This window comes from Salvelinus alpinus, chromosome 37 (genome assembly GCF_045679555.1).
Source record: "Salvelinus alpinus chromosome 37, SLU_Salpinus.1, whole genome shotgun sequence".
Classification (NCBI taxonomy): Eukaryota; Metazoa; Chordata; class Actinopteri; order Salmoniformes; family Salmonidae; genus Salvelinus; species Salvelinus alpinus.
The window spans coordinates 4,532,271-4,549,434 of record NC_092122.1 but is presented as its reverse complement, the minus strand read 5'-3'; the positions used below and the strand labels follow the sequence as shown (position 1 = coordinate 4,549,434).

At 43.8% G+C, this 17,164-nt stretch overlaps 1 protein-coding gene across 3 annotated transcripts; it reads left to right on the top strand.

The window, feature by feature from the left end:
• The first annotated feature begins 1,671 nt into the window (after window positions 1-1,671).
• LOC139566114 (transmembrane protein 168-A-like) lies at window positions 1,672-16,911 on the top strand. 3 transcript variants are annotated; one of them, XM_071387043.1, is made up of 5 exons: window positions 1,672-1,765; window positions 2,172-3,466; window positions 6,211-6,353; window positions 12,725-12,999; window positions 14,754-16,911. In XM_071387043.1, the coding sequence occupies exons 2-5, from the start codon at window positions 2,309-2,311 to the stop codon at window positions 15,299-15,301; spliced, it is 2,124 nt and encodes a 707-aa protein (XP_071243144.1). In that variant the 5' UTR covers window positions 1,672-1,765; window positions 2,172-2,308; the 3' UTR covers window positions 15,302-16,911. The 3 variants fall into 3 exon arrangements, with proteins under 3 accessions (XP_071243144.1, XP_071243143.1, XP_071243145.1); XM_071387042.1 differs by having other exon boundaries at window positions 1,702-2,017; XM_071387044.1 differs by having other exon boundaries at window positions 1,709-1,812.
• The last annotated feature ends 253 nt before the right edge of the window (window positions 16,912-17,164 follow it).

Genomic DNA, 17,164 nt, shown 5'->3' with positions numbered 1-17,164 from the left:
TTTCATTGAGGAAACAAGAGCGAGGTTGAAGTGGACTAATTGGGTGTATTTATAAAAAAGTGACCTCTTAATACACTCTGAAACACTCACAGGTGTTCTTTCTTCCTATCATCAGTCGATTTCCCCGGAGTGTAAACGGGTGTGACTTCCGTACCCTTCAGGCCCTCCGGTTCACCACGCGACACTCTGCCTTAGTCTTCCCCAGTCAGCTCAGCAGAGAGAAACACACTCACTTTGATATTAACATTTCACTTTTACAGTACCTCAGGTACAGCACCCACACGCACCAACACGAACACACAAACACACACACACTTATCTCTGCAGAATCTCACTTTGCCCTACCAATACTTAGGTGAGAGGTAAGGTGAGATATCACCTTATCTGTGTATTTATTTAATTATAAGCTGTGTGTGTTGAATGTCAATCTAGTACAAACACACATGTACACACATGTACACACACAGATACTTTTTGGATGCTTCATAGCCTCGGGATAGTAAATTAGCCTCCTTGATGTTCATCCCATCCTTACATTTATCATGTTGTATCAGCAGAAAATTCTAAATAAACCTTTAAAAAGGCTTCTCCTCACTATCACTATACTATTATCTTGGTCTTCAAAGCCCAACGCTGAGATTTTCGTTGCAAAAAGCCTGCTGTTGGGCTTGGTGGTTACAGATATGGGTACCATAGAATTTGAATTTTTCAATTTTATTTATGGTATTTACATTGCAATCCTCAAGACCAAATGCATCATTCACCTTGACCAAATGTATGTAATGTAACCTATACAGAACATTTGCGTGGTCCTGATACTCATGGTGCTCATAACTACGGTCTAGAGTTTGCCTTCTCATGTCATCATATGAAACGGTGGGGAAAAACTCAGGGCCCTAAATCCCTCCAATTACAGTAGGTTGATATGATTCTCGATGAGGGCCACGGCTGTGTTATGTATTGTGTCTCCAGTCTCCAGCTCAGACGTTTCTTGGCTCTGTGGGCTTCACAGTGATGTGTGGGAGGGAGGGAGGGAGGGAGGGAGGGAGGGAGGGAGGGAGGGAGGGCTCCCGCTGTATCTGTATGTGCATTATTTTCCCTACAGTAGTCAGTCAGTCAGAAAAAAAACCTGAATCAAATAACATTTTACACATGCTTCGTAAACAACAGTGAAATGCTTACTTACGGGCCCTTCCCAACAACACAGAGAGAAAAATAGAAGACGAATAGACCCCTGCCTCCACAGTGCCCCTGTTGAGATAAAGTCACACTACTCCACATAATAATTTCCCAGAAAGTATCATAATTAACCAGTGTAATCTCTCTTTGGCTATTCCCATATAGTGTACTATTTTACTAGAGCTACATTACAGTGTGTGGAAAAGTTCATATTTGAGTCGGGTGTCATTTGAGATGTGCCCCTTGGCACCACTATGCCACCATCACTGTGATATCTTCACAGACCATAGAGGACACACAATGGATGTGGATGCAATGATTATATGCTAGAGGTGGTTGTCTTTTCTGATCAATGAATGTTAAAATGACATTTTTTCAATTATCTTGATTGATTGATAAATAATGATATTTCCTTGATGTCACCTCTAATGGAATAATAATTTATTGAGAGGGACAATCTGCTGTGAAACCACATTCGATTTCCCTGCAAACGCAAAATCCCAACTATTTTTGTCCCATTATCTTTGCCGTAGTTTGGAGTCCGGAAACATTCTGAACTAAAAACGAAAAAAGTTTTTAGACAAGCGTAAGCAACTCAAGATTCATCTTTCGTTTTGTCATCGATAGTTATTTGTGAATACATTTGATGATTTGAAGGAGTTTTACTGTGATACCTCTGGAATTGCGTGAGATGTCATCACTTACTTACGACGCAGCGTAACTAACTAGCTAGTTACTAGCCATTATTGCTGTGCTATGTGCTAGCCATTCGTGTGCTATTGACAGAAGCACGTAGCTAGCGCTTGCTGATTCTTTAATCTTCTGTCAATAGCAACTGGTGAGTGTCAATGTTTATTGCTGTGATAATTAAAACGGTTTGTTTACTTGCTTGTCATCCAGCAAACATATGACAGCTACATTAGGATGATTGTTGTTGATGATAATTAATGTAAAAATAATTCACATTCCCAAAATATGTTCTCCTTTCACAGTGGCTGAATAGCCTATTTCATCGATCTCATCCATAATGTTGCCTAAATTCAAGTGCCCCAGTCTGTTACAAAACCTACACAAGCTTGCTACTTTCAGTGACATACCTGATCATTGACTCATGAGTCCCCCCAGTTGAATGTTCAGGAGGAGCTGTTACAGCCTCAGCCACTGTCTCTACGCAGCCATGTCACGCCTGGAGCCAGAGGAGGAGAGCGGGCCTGCGCCCGGTGGGAAGGTGGACATGTGTTCGTTGGTGCGTTGCCTGGGTTACCTGTCCAGTTTCAACCTGATGGTGGCGGTATGCCTGGGCCTGTACGTGCGCTGGGAGCAGACTGACGAGCCCATGATCCTTGTTATCTTCATCCTGGGTCTCTTTGTCCTGGGCATCGCCAGCATCCTTTACTACTACTTCTCCATGGAGGGGGCCAGTCTCAGCCTCTTCCACCTGTGGTTTAGCTTCCTTCTGGGCCTCCTGTGCTTCCTCAATAGTCCCTCGCTGGAGGAGAATGTGAAGGAGCATGCTACTAACTACCTGCTGCTGGCTAGTGTGGCTTTGAGGACAGTGTGGGCCTTAACAGGTAGGATAATGGGCTGCGTTCACTATAAACCCACCCTGCTCTCGTCCGAGGAGCTCCTAGAACTCCTGGGCTTTGGCATTGCCAGCACCACCATGCTGTGGCACAAATCTATGGCCTTCATTGCCCTAGTGGTGGCGCTGGGGGCTCTGATCGTGGGCCTGCGTGTCAAGTCCCTCCTAGCCCTGCCCAACTTGGCCTGCTTCACCCTGGTCACCTCCCTGCTGTTTTTCAAGGCCGTGGGGATAACCACCAACCCCTTCGCCCTGGGCTGCTACCTGGGCCGTCTGATTTGTGAACCCCTCTTGGACGTCTACTTCAGCAGCCTAGCGGCCACCGAGCGCTGGCTGCCCCTGCTTTCCTGGGGACGTGTCTGGTGTCGACTCTCCCTGCTCCCCCTGGGACTTGTGGAGATGGCCTTCTTCGTCCTATCCGCTCTAAAGATGAGCCGTCTAGAACTGTGGTACCTGGTGATCCCTGGATTCTGTGTGTTTGGCCTGTTCTGGACAGTCTGCCACGTGGTGCTGCTGATCACACTGTGGGGCTTCCACACCAAGCTGAGTGACTGTCAGAAGGCACGCTCGGTCCAGCAGTCAGAGTCACGAAGCCTGGACCGGGTCATGGCCTCGCGGGGGATGAGACACTTCTGCCTGATCTCTGAACGCCTGGTCTTCTTCAGCCTGGCGTCCACAGCCATTCTGGCAGCTGTGTCCTGGCAGGTAAGATGCTACATATTGCTACATGGTGAACTGGCAGGGTAATATATGTTAAACTGATGAATGAGAAGATGGATTGATAAATCCGTTAGTTGATTGATCAATGGATTGAGTGATTGATCTGAGCTTTTCATTTCTTTTGGTTTTGCAAACATTGAGAAGATTTGAATCATTGATTAGATTTTGAATGATCTTATTCGAGACAGACCTGACCATGATAGCTGCATAGCCTAATAACAAAGCAAGGTAGCATCATCAACATTGAAACATCAAGCTTCACGTCATAAACCCCAGAGACTGACGCTTGCTAGAGGCCTGGCATGCATTCACAAGACAGTCCCAAGCCGGAGAGGAGAGCTGCTTCTGCTCTCAACCGTGACCAAGTGAATTAGCTCTTTAATATGCCTATCTCCTTACATAAAGAGCCATAAGTTATTTAGCCCTAATTTAGCTTTACCTTGTAATCTGCTATTAGCATAACAGGCTACGCTGAGGCATGTCCAACTATTTGCCACGTCATATAAAATCTCCAGCGAGCTTATGCTACTGTACCTGTAGACTTCCAGTTATTGCGCTAACGCTAGGCGAGTTGCGTCATCATTGGTTCGCGGGGGGAAAACTGTGTGTAATTTCCTTCATACTGCACGCATAGACATAGCCTGGGTAGGTAGAAAAACGAATTGTCAATCTCACTGTATACCTTTAAGCTATGACCCCACCATTTATTTTAATCATGAGCAACAGCTGTTGGTTTTCTACCTAAAGTTGCAATGGGTCCATTTTAAAGGCCCTGTGCAGTCAAAAATGTGATTTTTCTGTGTTTTATAAGACCAATAAGATACAGTTCCAAATCTCTCAGCTAGGTCTCAGTTTCCCCCTCCCCACTCAGACCACTCCTAGACAATCCTAGCAAATTTCTTGCTTGCGAAATTGCTCTTTGCTAAGAATCTATTTTTGGTTATCTTTGACCATTTTAAGTTAAAACAATCACAATCAATTGTTACTCAAATTATTTGATATTGGGATAAAGACTACCTTTTAGTAAGCACAAGAGACTTGAAAAATTTATAAAAGGCTGTGGCAGTACGAGCATGATGAGCAGCATCTAGTGGGCAAAACCTGGTACTTTCACACTCATTTATGGGGGGAAATGCAAGCGACTTCAATGGCTAATTTCTCTGAACAGGAAACAAAAAAAACATCACCAAATTCACAATACATAACATAGGATGAATAAACAATACTCCAAGCCGCAGCTTCATAATACTTGCCAAACATAGACAACTGATACTGTATAGTTGGGGTGGGCTTGTTTTGAGTGGGGTACATGGGTGGCTTTTGACTCTTTATTTGGATTCCTCACGTCTTAGTCATTTTAAGAAGTGGTTTTGTCCAAATCGGATGTTGGGTATTATACTTAATGAATATTATATGAATCCTATGATTTGAAATGGACAATTTGGGTGTAATCAATTAGCTTAGTTTCTCAGAGTTCAAATAGTGTTTTCAACAAAATAATGTTTCAGGAATGCTTATCTTATCTGTTTCTAACTACAGAAACTATTTCAGAACTATCAGAGATGGTGGGTGTTGTCATGGCTTGCTGAAATGAAATGAAATGAAATGAAATGGAACTACCCTTAAAGAGATTCTCCTGTAACTTTGTATACTTTTTAGCCGGTAGTTTTGAAAATATTACTCACGAGCCAAAAGCGGTACACAAAAATTGCGTACTACATCACTGAGCCGTTGGGCCCACACTGCAACCGCTGGATAACGATGGGCAGGTGCCTTGCTAGCTGTCACTCAAATGCGAGGGGCTGAATCTTATTGGCTAGAACTCTAATTGCTGGCCCATGTGGGGGGAAATGTGAGGAAAATGGCACGGCACAGCTTCAAGAAGCAGTCACTTTCAAACTTGGTATTTCATAGCACATTGATACATCCAGCCCAAAGCGGGAGGTTTAAAAAAAAATATATAATAATCTTAGTCGCCAAAGTACTGGAGCATGTCTTTAAGCAAGAATACTTATTCAACCCACCCACACACTCTTAAACATTTAAAGTCAAATATACAATTCAGTGTCCATGTTACCAAACATATAGGCCTAGCTATAGCCTTGAATTGTTTCTATAATCTAGGCCTATAGCCTTGCTCTACGTTTAAAGGGGTTGAATGCTGGGATTGCATAAGAGCTTCAGTGTTGCTTTGTCAAATGAGGACTGAGGAGATGATGATGGACCAGCTGTGAGGCCTTGGGCAGTCGTCGCTGAATTTAACAAGAAGTCTGCCGCCTCCATCCAAAACTGACTCGCTAATAATGAAGTAGGGAGTTCTGATGTGGTAACCTTGCCGGTGCCTCGCTAATTGGACAAGTCGGATTGAGGAAAAATATGAGTTTTAATAAGGATTTTAATTGCAAATGTGAATGTAACAAGTGTAATTGAGGAATCGCAAGGCTATGTGGAAATCGTCATGGCAACATCATAAAATTATTTAGTTTTGTATTTACTGAATTTTAACAGCTTGGTGAATTTGTATAAAAGAGTCCATTGGGTAGACCTATAGCTTGTGGCCTTGAATTCACTTAGACTATCTTTGAAAAGGCTTCATTCTTACTCATTCCCACAGCTTCACTTGATTGTGTTTCATGGGTGTTTTAATGTGTGTATCTAAATAGCAAAATTATCTTGTGCTTCAATACATTGAAAAAAAATCACAAATGAAATGCTCTCTTGTGTTGTAGCCCTCCAATGGTGTGTTCATGAGTGTGTTCCTGGTGGTCCTCCCTCTGGAGTCTCTGGTCCACGGGCTCTTCCATGAGCTGGGCAGCTGCCTGGGGGGCACATCTGTGGGCTACGCTGTGGTCGTCCCTACCAGCTACAGCAGGTATATAACCGTACACACAATCAATCAATCAAATTTATTTATAAAGCCCTTTTTACATCAGCTGATGTCACATAGTGCTATACAGAAAACCCCAAACAGCAAGCGATGCAGATGTAGAAGCACGGTGGCTATTAAAAACTCCCTAGAAAGGCAGGAACCTAGGAAGAAACCTAGAGAGGAACCAGGCTATGAGGGGTGGCCAGTCCTCTTCTGGCAGTGCCGGGTGGAGATTATAACAGTACATGGCCAAGATCTTCAAACGTCCATAGATGACCAGCAGGGTCAAATATTAATAATAATAATAATCACAGTGGTTGTAGAGGGTGCAACAGGTCAGCACCTCAGGAGTAAATGTCAGTTAGCTTTTCATAGCCGATCATTCAGAGTTAGAGACAGCAGGTGCGGGACTAGGTAGCATGTCCGGTGAACAGGTCAGGGTTCCATAGCCGCAGGCCGAACAGTTGAAACTGGAGCGGCAGCACAACCAGGTGGACTGGGGACAGCAAGGAGTCATCAGACCAGGTAGTCCTGAGGCATGGTCCTAGGGCTCAGGTCCTCCGAGAGAAAGAGAATTAGAGGGAGCATACTTAAATTCACACAGGACACCGTTTAAGACATGAGAAATACTCCAGATATAACAGACTGATCCTAGCCCCCTGACACAAACTATTGCAGCATAAATACTGGAGGCTGAGACAGAAGGGGTCGGGAGACACTGTGGCCCCGTCCGACGATACCCCCGGACAGGGCCAACTAGGCAGGATATAACCTACTTTGCCGAAGCACAGCCCCCACACCACTAGAGGGATATCTTCAAACCACCAACTTTCTACCCTGAGACAAGGCCGAGTATAGCCCACAAAGATCTCCCCCACGGCACGAACCCGTATACACAGTTGAAGTCGGAAGTTTACATACACTTAGGTTGGAGTCATTAAAACTCGTTTTTCAACCACTCCACACATTTCTTGTTAACAAACTATAGTTTTGGCAAGTCGGTTAAGACATCTACTTCGTGCATGACACAAGTCATTTTTCCAACAATTGTTTACAGACTATTTCACTTCTACTTCACTGTATCACAATTCCAGTGGGTCAGAAGTTTACATTCACTAAGTTGATTGTGCCTTTAAACAGCTTGGAAAATTCCAGAAAATGATGTCATGGCTTTAGAAGCTTCTGATAGGCTAATTGACATAATTTGAGTAAATTGGAGGTGTACCTGTGGATGTTTTTCAAGGCCTACCTTCAAACTCAGTGCCTCTTTGCTTGACGTCATGGGAAAATCAAAAGAAATCAGCCAAGACGTCAGAGAAAAAATTGTAGACCTCCACAAGTCTTGAGCAATTTCCAAACTCCTGAAGGTACCACGTTCATCTGTACAAACAATAGTACGCAACTATAAACACCATGGGACCACGCAGCCATCATACCGCTCAGGAAGGAGACGCGTCGACATAAGCTGAAAAGCCGCTCAGCAAGGTAGAAGCCACTGCTCCTAAACCGCCATAAAAAAGCCAGACTATGGTTTGCAACTGCACATGGGGACAAAGATTGTACTTTTTGGAGAAATGTCCTCTGGTCTGATGAAACAAAAATAGAACTGTTTGGTCATAATGACCATCGTTATGTTTAGAGGAAAAAGGGGGAAGCTTGCAAGCCGAAGAACACCATCCCATCCGTGATGCACGGGGGTGGCAGCATCATGCTGTGGGGGTGGTTTGCTGCAGGAGGGACTGGTGCACTTCACAAAATAGATGACTTCATGAGGAAGGAAAATTATGTGGATATATTGAAGCAACATCTCAAGACATCAGTCAGGAAGTTAAAGCTTGGTCTTCCAAATGGACAATGATCCCAAGCATACTTCCAAAGTTGTGGCAAAATGGCTTGAGGACAACAAAGTCAAGGTATTGGAGTAGCCATCACAAAGCCCAGACCTCAATCCTATAGAAAATTTGTGGGCAGATCTGAAAAAGCTTGTGCGAGCAAGGAGGCCTACAAACCTGACTCAGTTACACCAGCTCTGTCAGGAGGAATGGGCCAAAATTCATCCAACTTATTGTGGGAAGCTTGTGGAAGGCTACCCAAAACATTTGACCCAAGTTAAGCAATTCAAAGGCAATGCTACCAAATACTAATTGAGTGTATGTAAACTTCTGACCCACTGGGAATGTGATGAAAGAAATAAAAGCTGAAATAAATCATTCTCTCTACTATTATTCTGACATTTCACATTCTTAAAATAAAGTGGTGATCCTAACTGACCTAAGACAGGGAATTTTTATTCGGATTAAATGTCAGGAATTGTGAAAAACTGAGTTTAAATGTATTTGGCTAAAGTGTGTGTAAACTTTCAACTGTATATATATATATACATACACACAGACTACGTAGACACATGTACACAGAACTCACACACACACACACCAGGGTCTCCGTTAGCCGCTAATAGCCAGCTTTTGGCAAATACATTTGACCGGTCATGCTTGTCGGTTTATAAGATCATTTGAATAATTTTGTGGAATTCTATGTGTATTTTCGTTAGTCATTAGGTTTATCACACGCGCACAGCATGAGTGGAAAATCTGTCACACAGCATGAGAGCTGCTGCTACAGCTCCTCAAACAGCTGATTTGTTGCTGCTGGAGTGAAACTCGCATTTATAAGCCCAATCATTGCGTAACAATTCTAAATACAATCGCGTGTTAACTGTTTTGATGGCCCCGATTTTAAGAAGAGCTACTATTTTTATTTCTCAACTGGTAATTAAAACGCGCTTCCCATTCTCCATTCAAGTGCATATAGGCAACGGTATAGGCAGGCTTCAGCATGTTACACACCACTTTGCGATGAGCTGGAAGCAGTATGCGTTTTGAAAACACATATTTAACGGTTTGAAACCTGAACGTTTTAATTCATGTTATGAGGCATGACTTACCTTGCTTCAAAGTAAAATCCGACCATAGAAACAATTCTTCTCTTAAGACTTCTATAAACCATTGAAACCAGTAGCATATTTCTCTCATGTTCTATTGGTTTTCAAATCAACTTTCTTTCAATACTCACACTAACCATACTATTTGTGACGTGAATTGAGTATCTAGTATGCTTATTGGTTATAGTTAGTATGCAAAAAGTTCCCAGATGTCGTGCCAAAATACGAAGTAACCAAGCAGTGTACACTATTTCCGTGCTTTCAGGGCCCATAATGCAATACTTCAGAAAATGGGCGTAGCTTCACAACATTTTCAGATTTGAAGAAAATGGCGGAAAATATGCAGCCGAAGTCCGACGAGAGCGGATACAAATTCATTTAACTAATTATCACAAATGTTAAGAAAATGTTGAGCAATGTAGTAAAGTCCTGACTTTTCAAATAACTTACGTTGGCTGACAATTTGTTAGCTATGCTATCCTTACGAACCACATAGCATTACAGCAGAATGTACCAGTATTACCTAACGTTAGTTGGCTACTAATACATTGAACTCGCCAGGCAGTATATTAACTATCTAACTAACTACCAGACGTTTATTGACTTGATTGTTCACACAATTCTTAGCTAAGTGGTATAGTCGTTGTGCGTTTCAATGGACATTGTTAATTCTGGCTATCTACTCCGATTTCAGAGCACTCTCGTTAGTGTGCCAGAGTGCGGAATAACTGATAAATGTAAATTTACGAACGCTCAACACCCGTTGAATATGGCCGGTGGCAGTAAACGTCGGCAAAAAAAAGCGTAATTCAATTGTTGCCAGCAGCACAGTTAGTCACCAACGCTCTGGATAACATGAAAACAGTCTTACCAGCTCTGCTAGGGCGAGTAAAATGGTCAGAGTGAGGTGTTCTTTCATTTGTGTCTGGAAGTTGCTAGCCAACATTAGCTAGTTAGCTGCTCGGATCAACCCTACTCCTCGGCCAGAGTGTCCAGTGTGCGCTCCGAGAGCGAAACGCTCTGAATTTACAAACGGGCAATCTGACAATGCCCAGATAGAATTTACGAACACACCTGAAATTGTAAAATGTCTAGCTAGTCATTTGTTATGATAACAAACTAGCAAGAGGTTGCATAGCTACAGCATCAATTTACGGTAGACAGTGTAGTACGCTCAACTGAAATGATAGCATTTGTTTACATTATTCTAAAATGAACTCATAGTATATATTATGTAGTGTATATACTCATTAAGTATGTAGTATACAGAATGTTAGTATGGGTATTCAAACATGCCTCTATTCATATTAGCAACCCATGCTAGTTGTTGCATCTTTAGATCTCCCCTCTTTCTAAATTTCAAACAAATATTTTTATCTCTGTCACATGAAACCGTTTGCAGTTTGCTTTTGACAACGGTGTTTTTCCACTAATTGCATTATGGAACAAACATCTTTGCGTAGCTTACTGCCTTGTGCGCATTGCTAAACTTATAATGTGAAGAAATAATAGTTTATCAACATTTTCAATCTAAACGTTCTGATCTGTTTGCATCAGCCTCATTGCTTTTTAAAGATTTTTATTTTTTTAAATTTTTATCTAGGCTACTAGTTTGAGATCTATCATCCCATAACTGTCTCAGAGTCTGTTTGGAACAGGCTATTTCTTTCTTGCACAGAACGACAAGCTGACCATAAGAATAGGTCAACTTTTCTACTATGCGGGATATTACATGGACATAGGCTAGTGATTTTGTTCTTTGTTACTCGTCTTGTTGGCTGATGAAAAGTAAATGTGGCCGTTATTCTTACATCTTCAAAGTGCACATTGGAATTCGTTAAGAAGGGCGCATGCTGTTGCATCCTCGAGTTGCATGTTCTGTGAAGATAAATCATCGAAATGTGATTTTTGTCAGTGGGTGGACGCCCTAATCAGCTTATGCGCTCAATGCATATGGGTCCGGTAAATTTCTCAAATGTCTGTTAAATTAAAATGCTGCCGATCAAAAGTCAGGCGCCACATTTTCCTAACGGAAACCCTGACGCACACACAATTCAGTATACACACGTACACAGACCTCACACACACAGACCCACATTCACTTTCTTCATCTCCACAATCATCAATCTTCCCTGCACCAAAGTTAAAAAAAATACCGTAACTTTACAACATCCAGCGGGACAGACCATAATTTCAATTCCCTCACTGGACAAACCAAGTGGAAAAAATATCCCAATAGCCATGCATAAACATGACCCTAATGTTTCCCCCTTGAGGCTGCTCTCTCCCTGGCATACTAAGTGGCTGTGGGTGGAAGATGTGTTTACGACCAGGCAGGACCACTCTGTCCGACATGGCACCCTTATCCCTTTGATTAGGACCCATAGGGCTTTAGTCAAAAGTAGTGCACTATGTAGGGAATAGGGTGCCATTTCAGACTCTGACTCTATCTCTGTGCTGGGGCGGTTAGCACTTAGTCTGTCTGTGGTGGTGATTCGGATGCAGGCCCATACATCTGCTCTGTATTCCAGGGCTGCGGTTGTAGGCCCCAGCGGGAGACCAGAGAGCATGTTGAGAATATAGCAGTGTATTATCTACTGTTTGATGGGTTCAGATCATGTTTTTACAACGATGAGGGCCCCTTGGGAAGATGAGAAAGAGGAGGAGGAGAAGGGAATGACGAGGGACAGAGAGCAAAGGAAAGAAAGTCTGACAGGGACAAAGTGAGAGACGGTGCGGGGGAGAGAGAGAGAGAGACTTTTAGAGAGGGAGGACAGAGGGAAGGGGATAGCGAGAGACTAATATGTTTCCATCTTTGTGTAGATAAGACCCAGGCCAGGTTAGTTACACATCTGTCACGTCAGCCTCCAACAGCCATGTCATCCACTGCCCCCCCAGTCATCTCAATACAACTACTCAGACAAATTCTAGTCATTATTTAAACATAACTCTCTCCAGCCCAAGGTCTCTCTCAAGATCATAATAACTCAGCTTTAAGATGACATGTTTTGAGTTATGCAGATGTCTATATGAGTGAATGGAGGAAGTTGTAATGCCAGACACAGGGACAGACAGATACAGAGTGAGTGGGGCAGAGACTGGGGCAGCCTTGACTCCTGGCCTCATGCCTGGTGCTGTGGGATGGAGAGAAAGAGACGTGTCGGATCAAACAGCTTTCTCTGCCTTGACCTCCGAATGGTGCCGTTAGGTCAGGACTCCTCTCCATCTTTATTCTCACTAATTTTAGACACACAGACACACACATTCCATCTCTACTGTACTGCCAGTGTCTTCACCTCTATTCATTTTCTTACTCTACATTCTCATCTTCCTCTTTTCAATTCTGCTCTCCGTCTCCACTTGCCATTCTCTCCTCATATTCATTCTCATTCCCTCATGTCCTCCACCCATCCTCTCATCCTTCCCTCCACAGGCCAGATGGCCAGCCCACCCTCCTACCTCCGGTCCAGGTGCAGGAGCTGAACGTGCTCTCCACGGGCATGTTGAACAGTGTGCAGCGCCTCTTCTCCCACCACATGATTGAGACGTTTGGCTGTGACTACTCCACCAGCGGGGTGACTTTGGAGGCCCTGCAGGCCAAGCTCAAGGCCTTCCTGGAGCTTCGCACGACCGACGGGCCCCGCCATGATACATACGTGGTGTTCTACAGCGGGCATACGCAGCGCACCGGGGCCTGGGCACTGGCAGGTGAGGGTCACCATAGCTTACAGAGGCTGGCTGGCTGGCTGGCTGGCTGGCTGGCTGGCTGGCTGGCTGGTTGGCTGGCTGGCTGGCTGGCTGGCTGCCTCTCCTCAACGCACAAGCTTCTTGCCTCCGTCTCTCATCTTCTATCAATGTTTATTCTGCACCTATTTATTTCCAGACTAGATTAAAACATGATTAAACATGAAAAAGACAGGATCAAATGAAGGTTATATGTTTGAATAAAACATGACGATGAGGGTAGAGTGCTATATTTTTGTTTTGACAAACAATTTATAGTTTTCCATTTGTTTCTGAGAAAAGTACACAATATTTTGTCGTCTTCCAGATGCAGTGTGTTATATCTAACACCTTTATTACTACGTTAGATATTACCGCACTGTTGTAGCTAGAAACACAAGCATTTGGCCACACCCGCAATAACATCTGCTAAACACGTGTATGTGACCAATAATTGGTCACATTTGTGCCTGTACTTTTCATTAATCCATGGCGACACTTCTGAAGAAATGTAGAAATGAAGAGTCCAACATTTCCCCAGTGTGATAACTGAAGTTTCTCTTCAGTGGCTGCCAACACGCTCCCACGCTTTATCACTCTGTGGTGCTGCAATGAAGACAAGCTCGGTGACAATTAAACATGACTTGACCATTAATGTACTCCCACTCGTAACTTTTCATTTTCTCCATGGACCCAGACTCCTTTTACCTTTTGTCTTTAATGTCCTTATTTACTCACCACCCACCTTGACCTTCTCAAATACACGCAGACCGTCATCGTGGCTCGTCAGGCAAGTCGGCTGTAATGAGTGTAGTTAATTAGTATTATTACCCAATTATTCTTTAATGGATTAAGGAAGGAATATATTTGAATCATACTGTACATTGTAAGCTATGATTAGAGTAACTTTTAAAACCTTTATCAAACTAGCTACTAAACCCCTAACATTCAGAGTCAGTTTAAAAAAACTAGTATGTATTGTCTTCCTAAAGATACAGATCCAACTACGGACCAACTAAGTCTTCTAGTAATATGTGTGAAAACATCAACGTGGCCACAGTATACCACCCCGGTGCTCCCCTGAAACCCAAATTGTACTTTTAAGCATCAGTTTGTCACGACCACACAGTGTATTGCTCCTCTTCACCAGTCCCTTCCTGAGCAGCTCCCGAACTGTAAAGAAATATCATATCTTGGCTCCATCTACGGGCACCTCTTAATCTTCCTGCCATGGAGCGCACTGCCGTATTAATCCTCATGAAGGATACTGCTTGTCATACCCCCGTGTCAGTGTTTGAGCAGTGGAGGCCGAGGGAAAAACAACCCGGGCCCTGGCTGGCGTTGGCGCTTTACAGAACGGTCTGGGAAGAGCCGGATGGGGGGTGTCTCTGGCACTCTCACTCAATCACGCAGGCCGCTCACGCACACATATACACACTTGTACGCCGCTCACGTTTCTGCCACAGAGGAAGGGTGCCCAAACAGACAGCAGTCCCTGTAACTCAGGATTTAGGTGCCTTAGACTAGGGATAGGCCATACAGGTGTGTAGTTGTAGATGGTATTCAGAATAACAATAGAGATGATTTGACAAATTACTTGACTATTCACGTTCCTTTTTGTTTACATTGTGCATGTTATGATATTAATCATATCAGCTTTTCGCAAATGGTTCCTTGTTTGTCCCAGCCTAAGACTAGGGTTGGGGTTATTCAAATGTTTGTTTCTCTCTCTCTACCAGGAGGAGACTCTCTGCGTCTGGAGCAGCTGCTGGAGTGGTGGAAGGAGAAGAACAGCGGCTTCACCTCCCGTCTCATCCTGGTCCTGGACACAGAGAACTCCATGCCCTGGGTAAAGGAGGTCCGCAGGATGGAGGGAGTCTACGTGGCCGTGCAAGGGGCCAAGCTCGCCCCCGCCGGCGACATCGAAGGCGGGGTCGCCCCCCGCCTTGGGGACTTCACCTCGGAGTGGGTGGAGTTCAACTGCAACCCGGACAGCGCCACCCAGTGGTCGGAGAAGGGCAGGATGGTGGCGGCGGCCTACGGCGTGTCGAAACACTGGAGCGACTACGCGCTCCATCTTCCCACTGGGAGCGACGTGGCCAAGCACTGGAAGACCCACTTCCCCCAGGCTACCTATCCTCTGGTGCACCTATCCAACTGGTGCTGTGGGCTCAACCTCCTCTGGATGTGTGGAGTGTGTCTGAGGTGCTTTAGGCGACTCAAACTGGGCTGGTTCCCTCCCAATATACTGGACACGGGACAGGGCATCAAACTGGTCCACTCATAGACTGACTGAGCTGTATGTCTGCCTGGGAGATCACTTGCCTGACCACTCACCCTGAATTGAATTCCTCTGCTCTATCAATCGCTACATACAGTCAGTCTGAAACTGCCATCCTAGAAGTTGTTTGTGTGACTTCAAAACAAATTCATCAGTGATTGGTTAGATTCGTTACAGACAATCCAATCAGAGAATCCAAGTTGATAACGTCATCAGGTAGGCAGGCTCTGGCCCAACCCATCGGTTTCTGGGACCAATCAGATTGGTCAGATTGTGTTCGCATTCTAGAAATCGTCGGGGAGGGAGACAAATCCAGACTCATCGTGGAGAAGAAACGTCAGTTGGCCGGAGCAATGTGGATGGGTAGCCAGGCAAGGAGATCACAATGGAGTTTCAGCAGGTAGCCTAGTGGTTAAGTGTGTTGGGCCAGTAACTGAAAGGTTGTTTGTTCACCTAGTCAGCTCGGGGATTTGAACCATCTGTCAATGTGCCCTTGAGCAAGGCACTTAACCCCAATTGCTCCTGTAAGTCGCTCTGGATAAGAGCGTCTGCTAAATGACTCAAATGTAAATGTGTTGACAATCATCAGTATCTATGTTAAGTCATGTGTAGACAATCACCAATAGTACATGTGGTAAAGTGGTCACCACAATAGGCCTGCTTTCTATGGTAAAGCTATATCCATCACCGCAATCAGTCTTATCGCCATGCTAGTATGGGTCTTGTATCTAATGGTACAAGTAGACAATCTCCACAATATTCTGTGAATCTATGGTTTACTGACATCCACCCTATGTGCCTTGTGTTACTTTGTAGATGTAATATATCATTATATATCATTATTCCGTATGTGTTTTTTCTGGGAAGATATTTGTGATTGTTTGTCATGTTTATTTCCACTTTGGAAACTGATCGTGTACAGGGTCTATCATTTAAAATGTCTAGCCAAAGATTTTGGGACAATTTTCAAGAGTCTTGGCCAGTGTCTTGCCTTGCGTTTGGTGTTGGTTTCTATTGACTATTTACAATTATGAGATGAAAGCCTTATTACCTTATTTCAGCACCACATTCTGTTCTATTAGGTGGATCACAACAAAATGTGGTTAATTCATTGATTCGTTTTTTTAAACATGAATTTAGTAAATGTGCTGCGTCAGTGTGAGGAGGAGGAGGAAGTGTTGACAATTGGTCAGCCTGACAGGATCTATATAGCTGCAGGGATATACAGTACACAGCTCCCTGCCTGGCGCCAGTTTGCTGCAGTTGTTTTGGCGTCGAATCCACTGTAAAAACAATGACTCACCACTTGTAGCCTATCATTGCATCATAAACCGTTCACTGTGCCCTCATTGGTTTCGATGGCCATGGTGACCCATGTTGGCCGACCTTTCTGCTTCATTTGGTGCTTGTCTTGCTCTCTCTCTCTCTCTCTCTGTGATGCTGCCTTTCTGATACACTGTGATGTTTATGCTAAAAAGGTCAAATTGTATTATTCTACATATAAATGAAAGCCAAGCCTTTTGTCTCGCTATATCTTTGTTGTCCTGATTTGAACCAATGTGATGCCTTATCTCGGATTATGCTGGAATAATAAAGTGAATATGTAGAAAGTTGTATACATGTGCTGATCACGTATCAATTGAAATGAATTGCGATTTGTCAAAACCCCTGTGCAGCTCAGCAACATTCTGGTATATCTACCTGAACATTGAAATGGGAAGTTTACCCCAGAGATTAAAAGAGTCACTCAGTTTGGAAAGCAGAGTCAATGGGTTCAATTGGGGCCCAATCGCCTCTACATAATTGCTTGTCTCTCAGTTGTGGTTTGAGAGGATAGGATGGGTAGAGAGAGGAGGAAGAGAAGGATAC

Excerpts from the sequence above, each read along its gene's own strand:
- LOC139566114 (XM_071387043.1), top strand. The coding sequence starts at position 2,309 with ATGTTCAGGAGGAGCTGTTACAGCCTCAGCCACTGTCTCTACGCAGCC. Across the intron at positions 3,467-6,210 it reads TGGCAGCTGTGTCCTGGCAG|CCCTCCAATGGTGTGTTCAT; the intron begins GTAAGATGCTAC and ends CTTGTGTTGTAG. Across the intron at positions 6,354-12,724 it reads GTCCCTACCAGCTACAGCAG|GCCAGATGGCCAGCCCACCC; the intron begins GTATATAACCGT and ends TTCCCTCCACAG.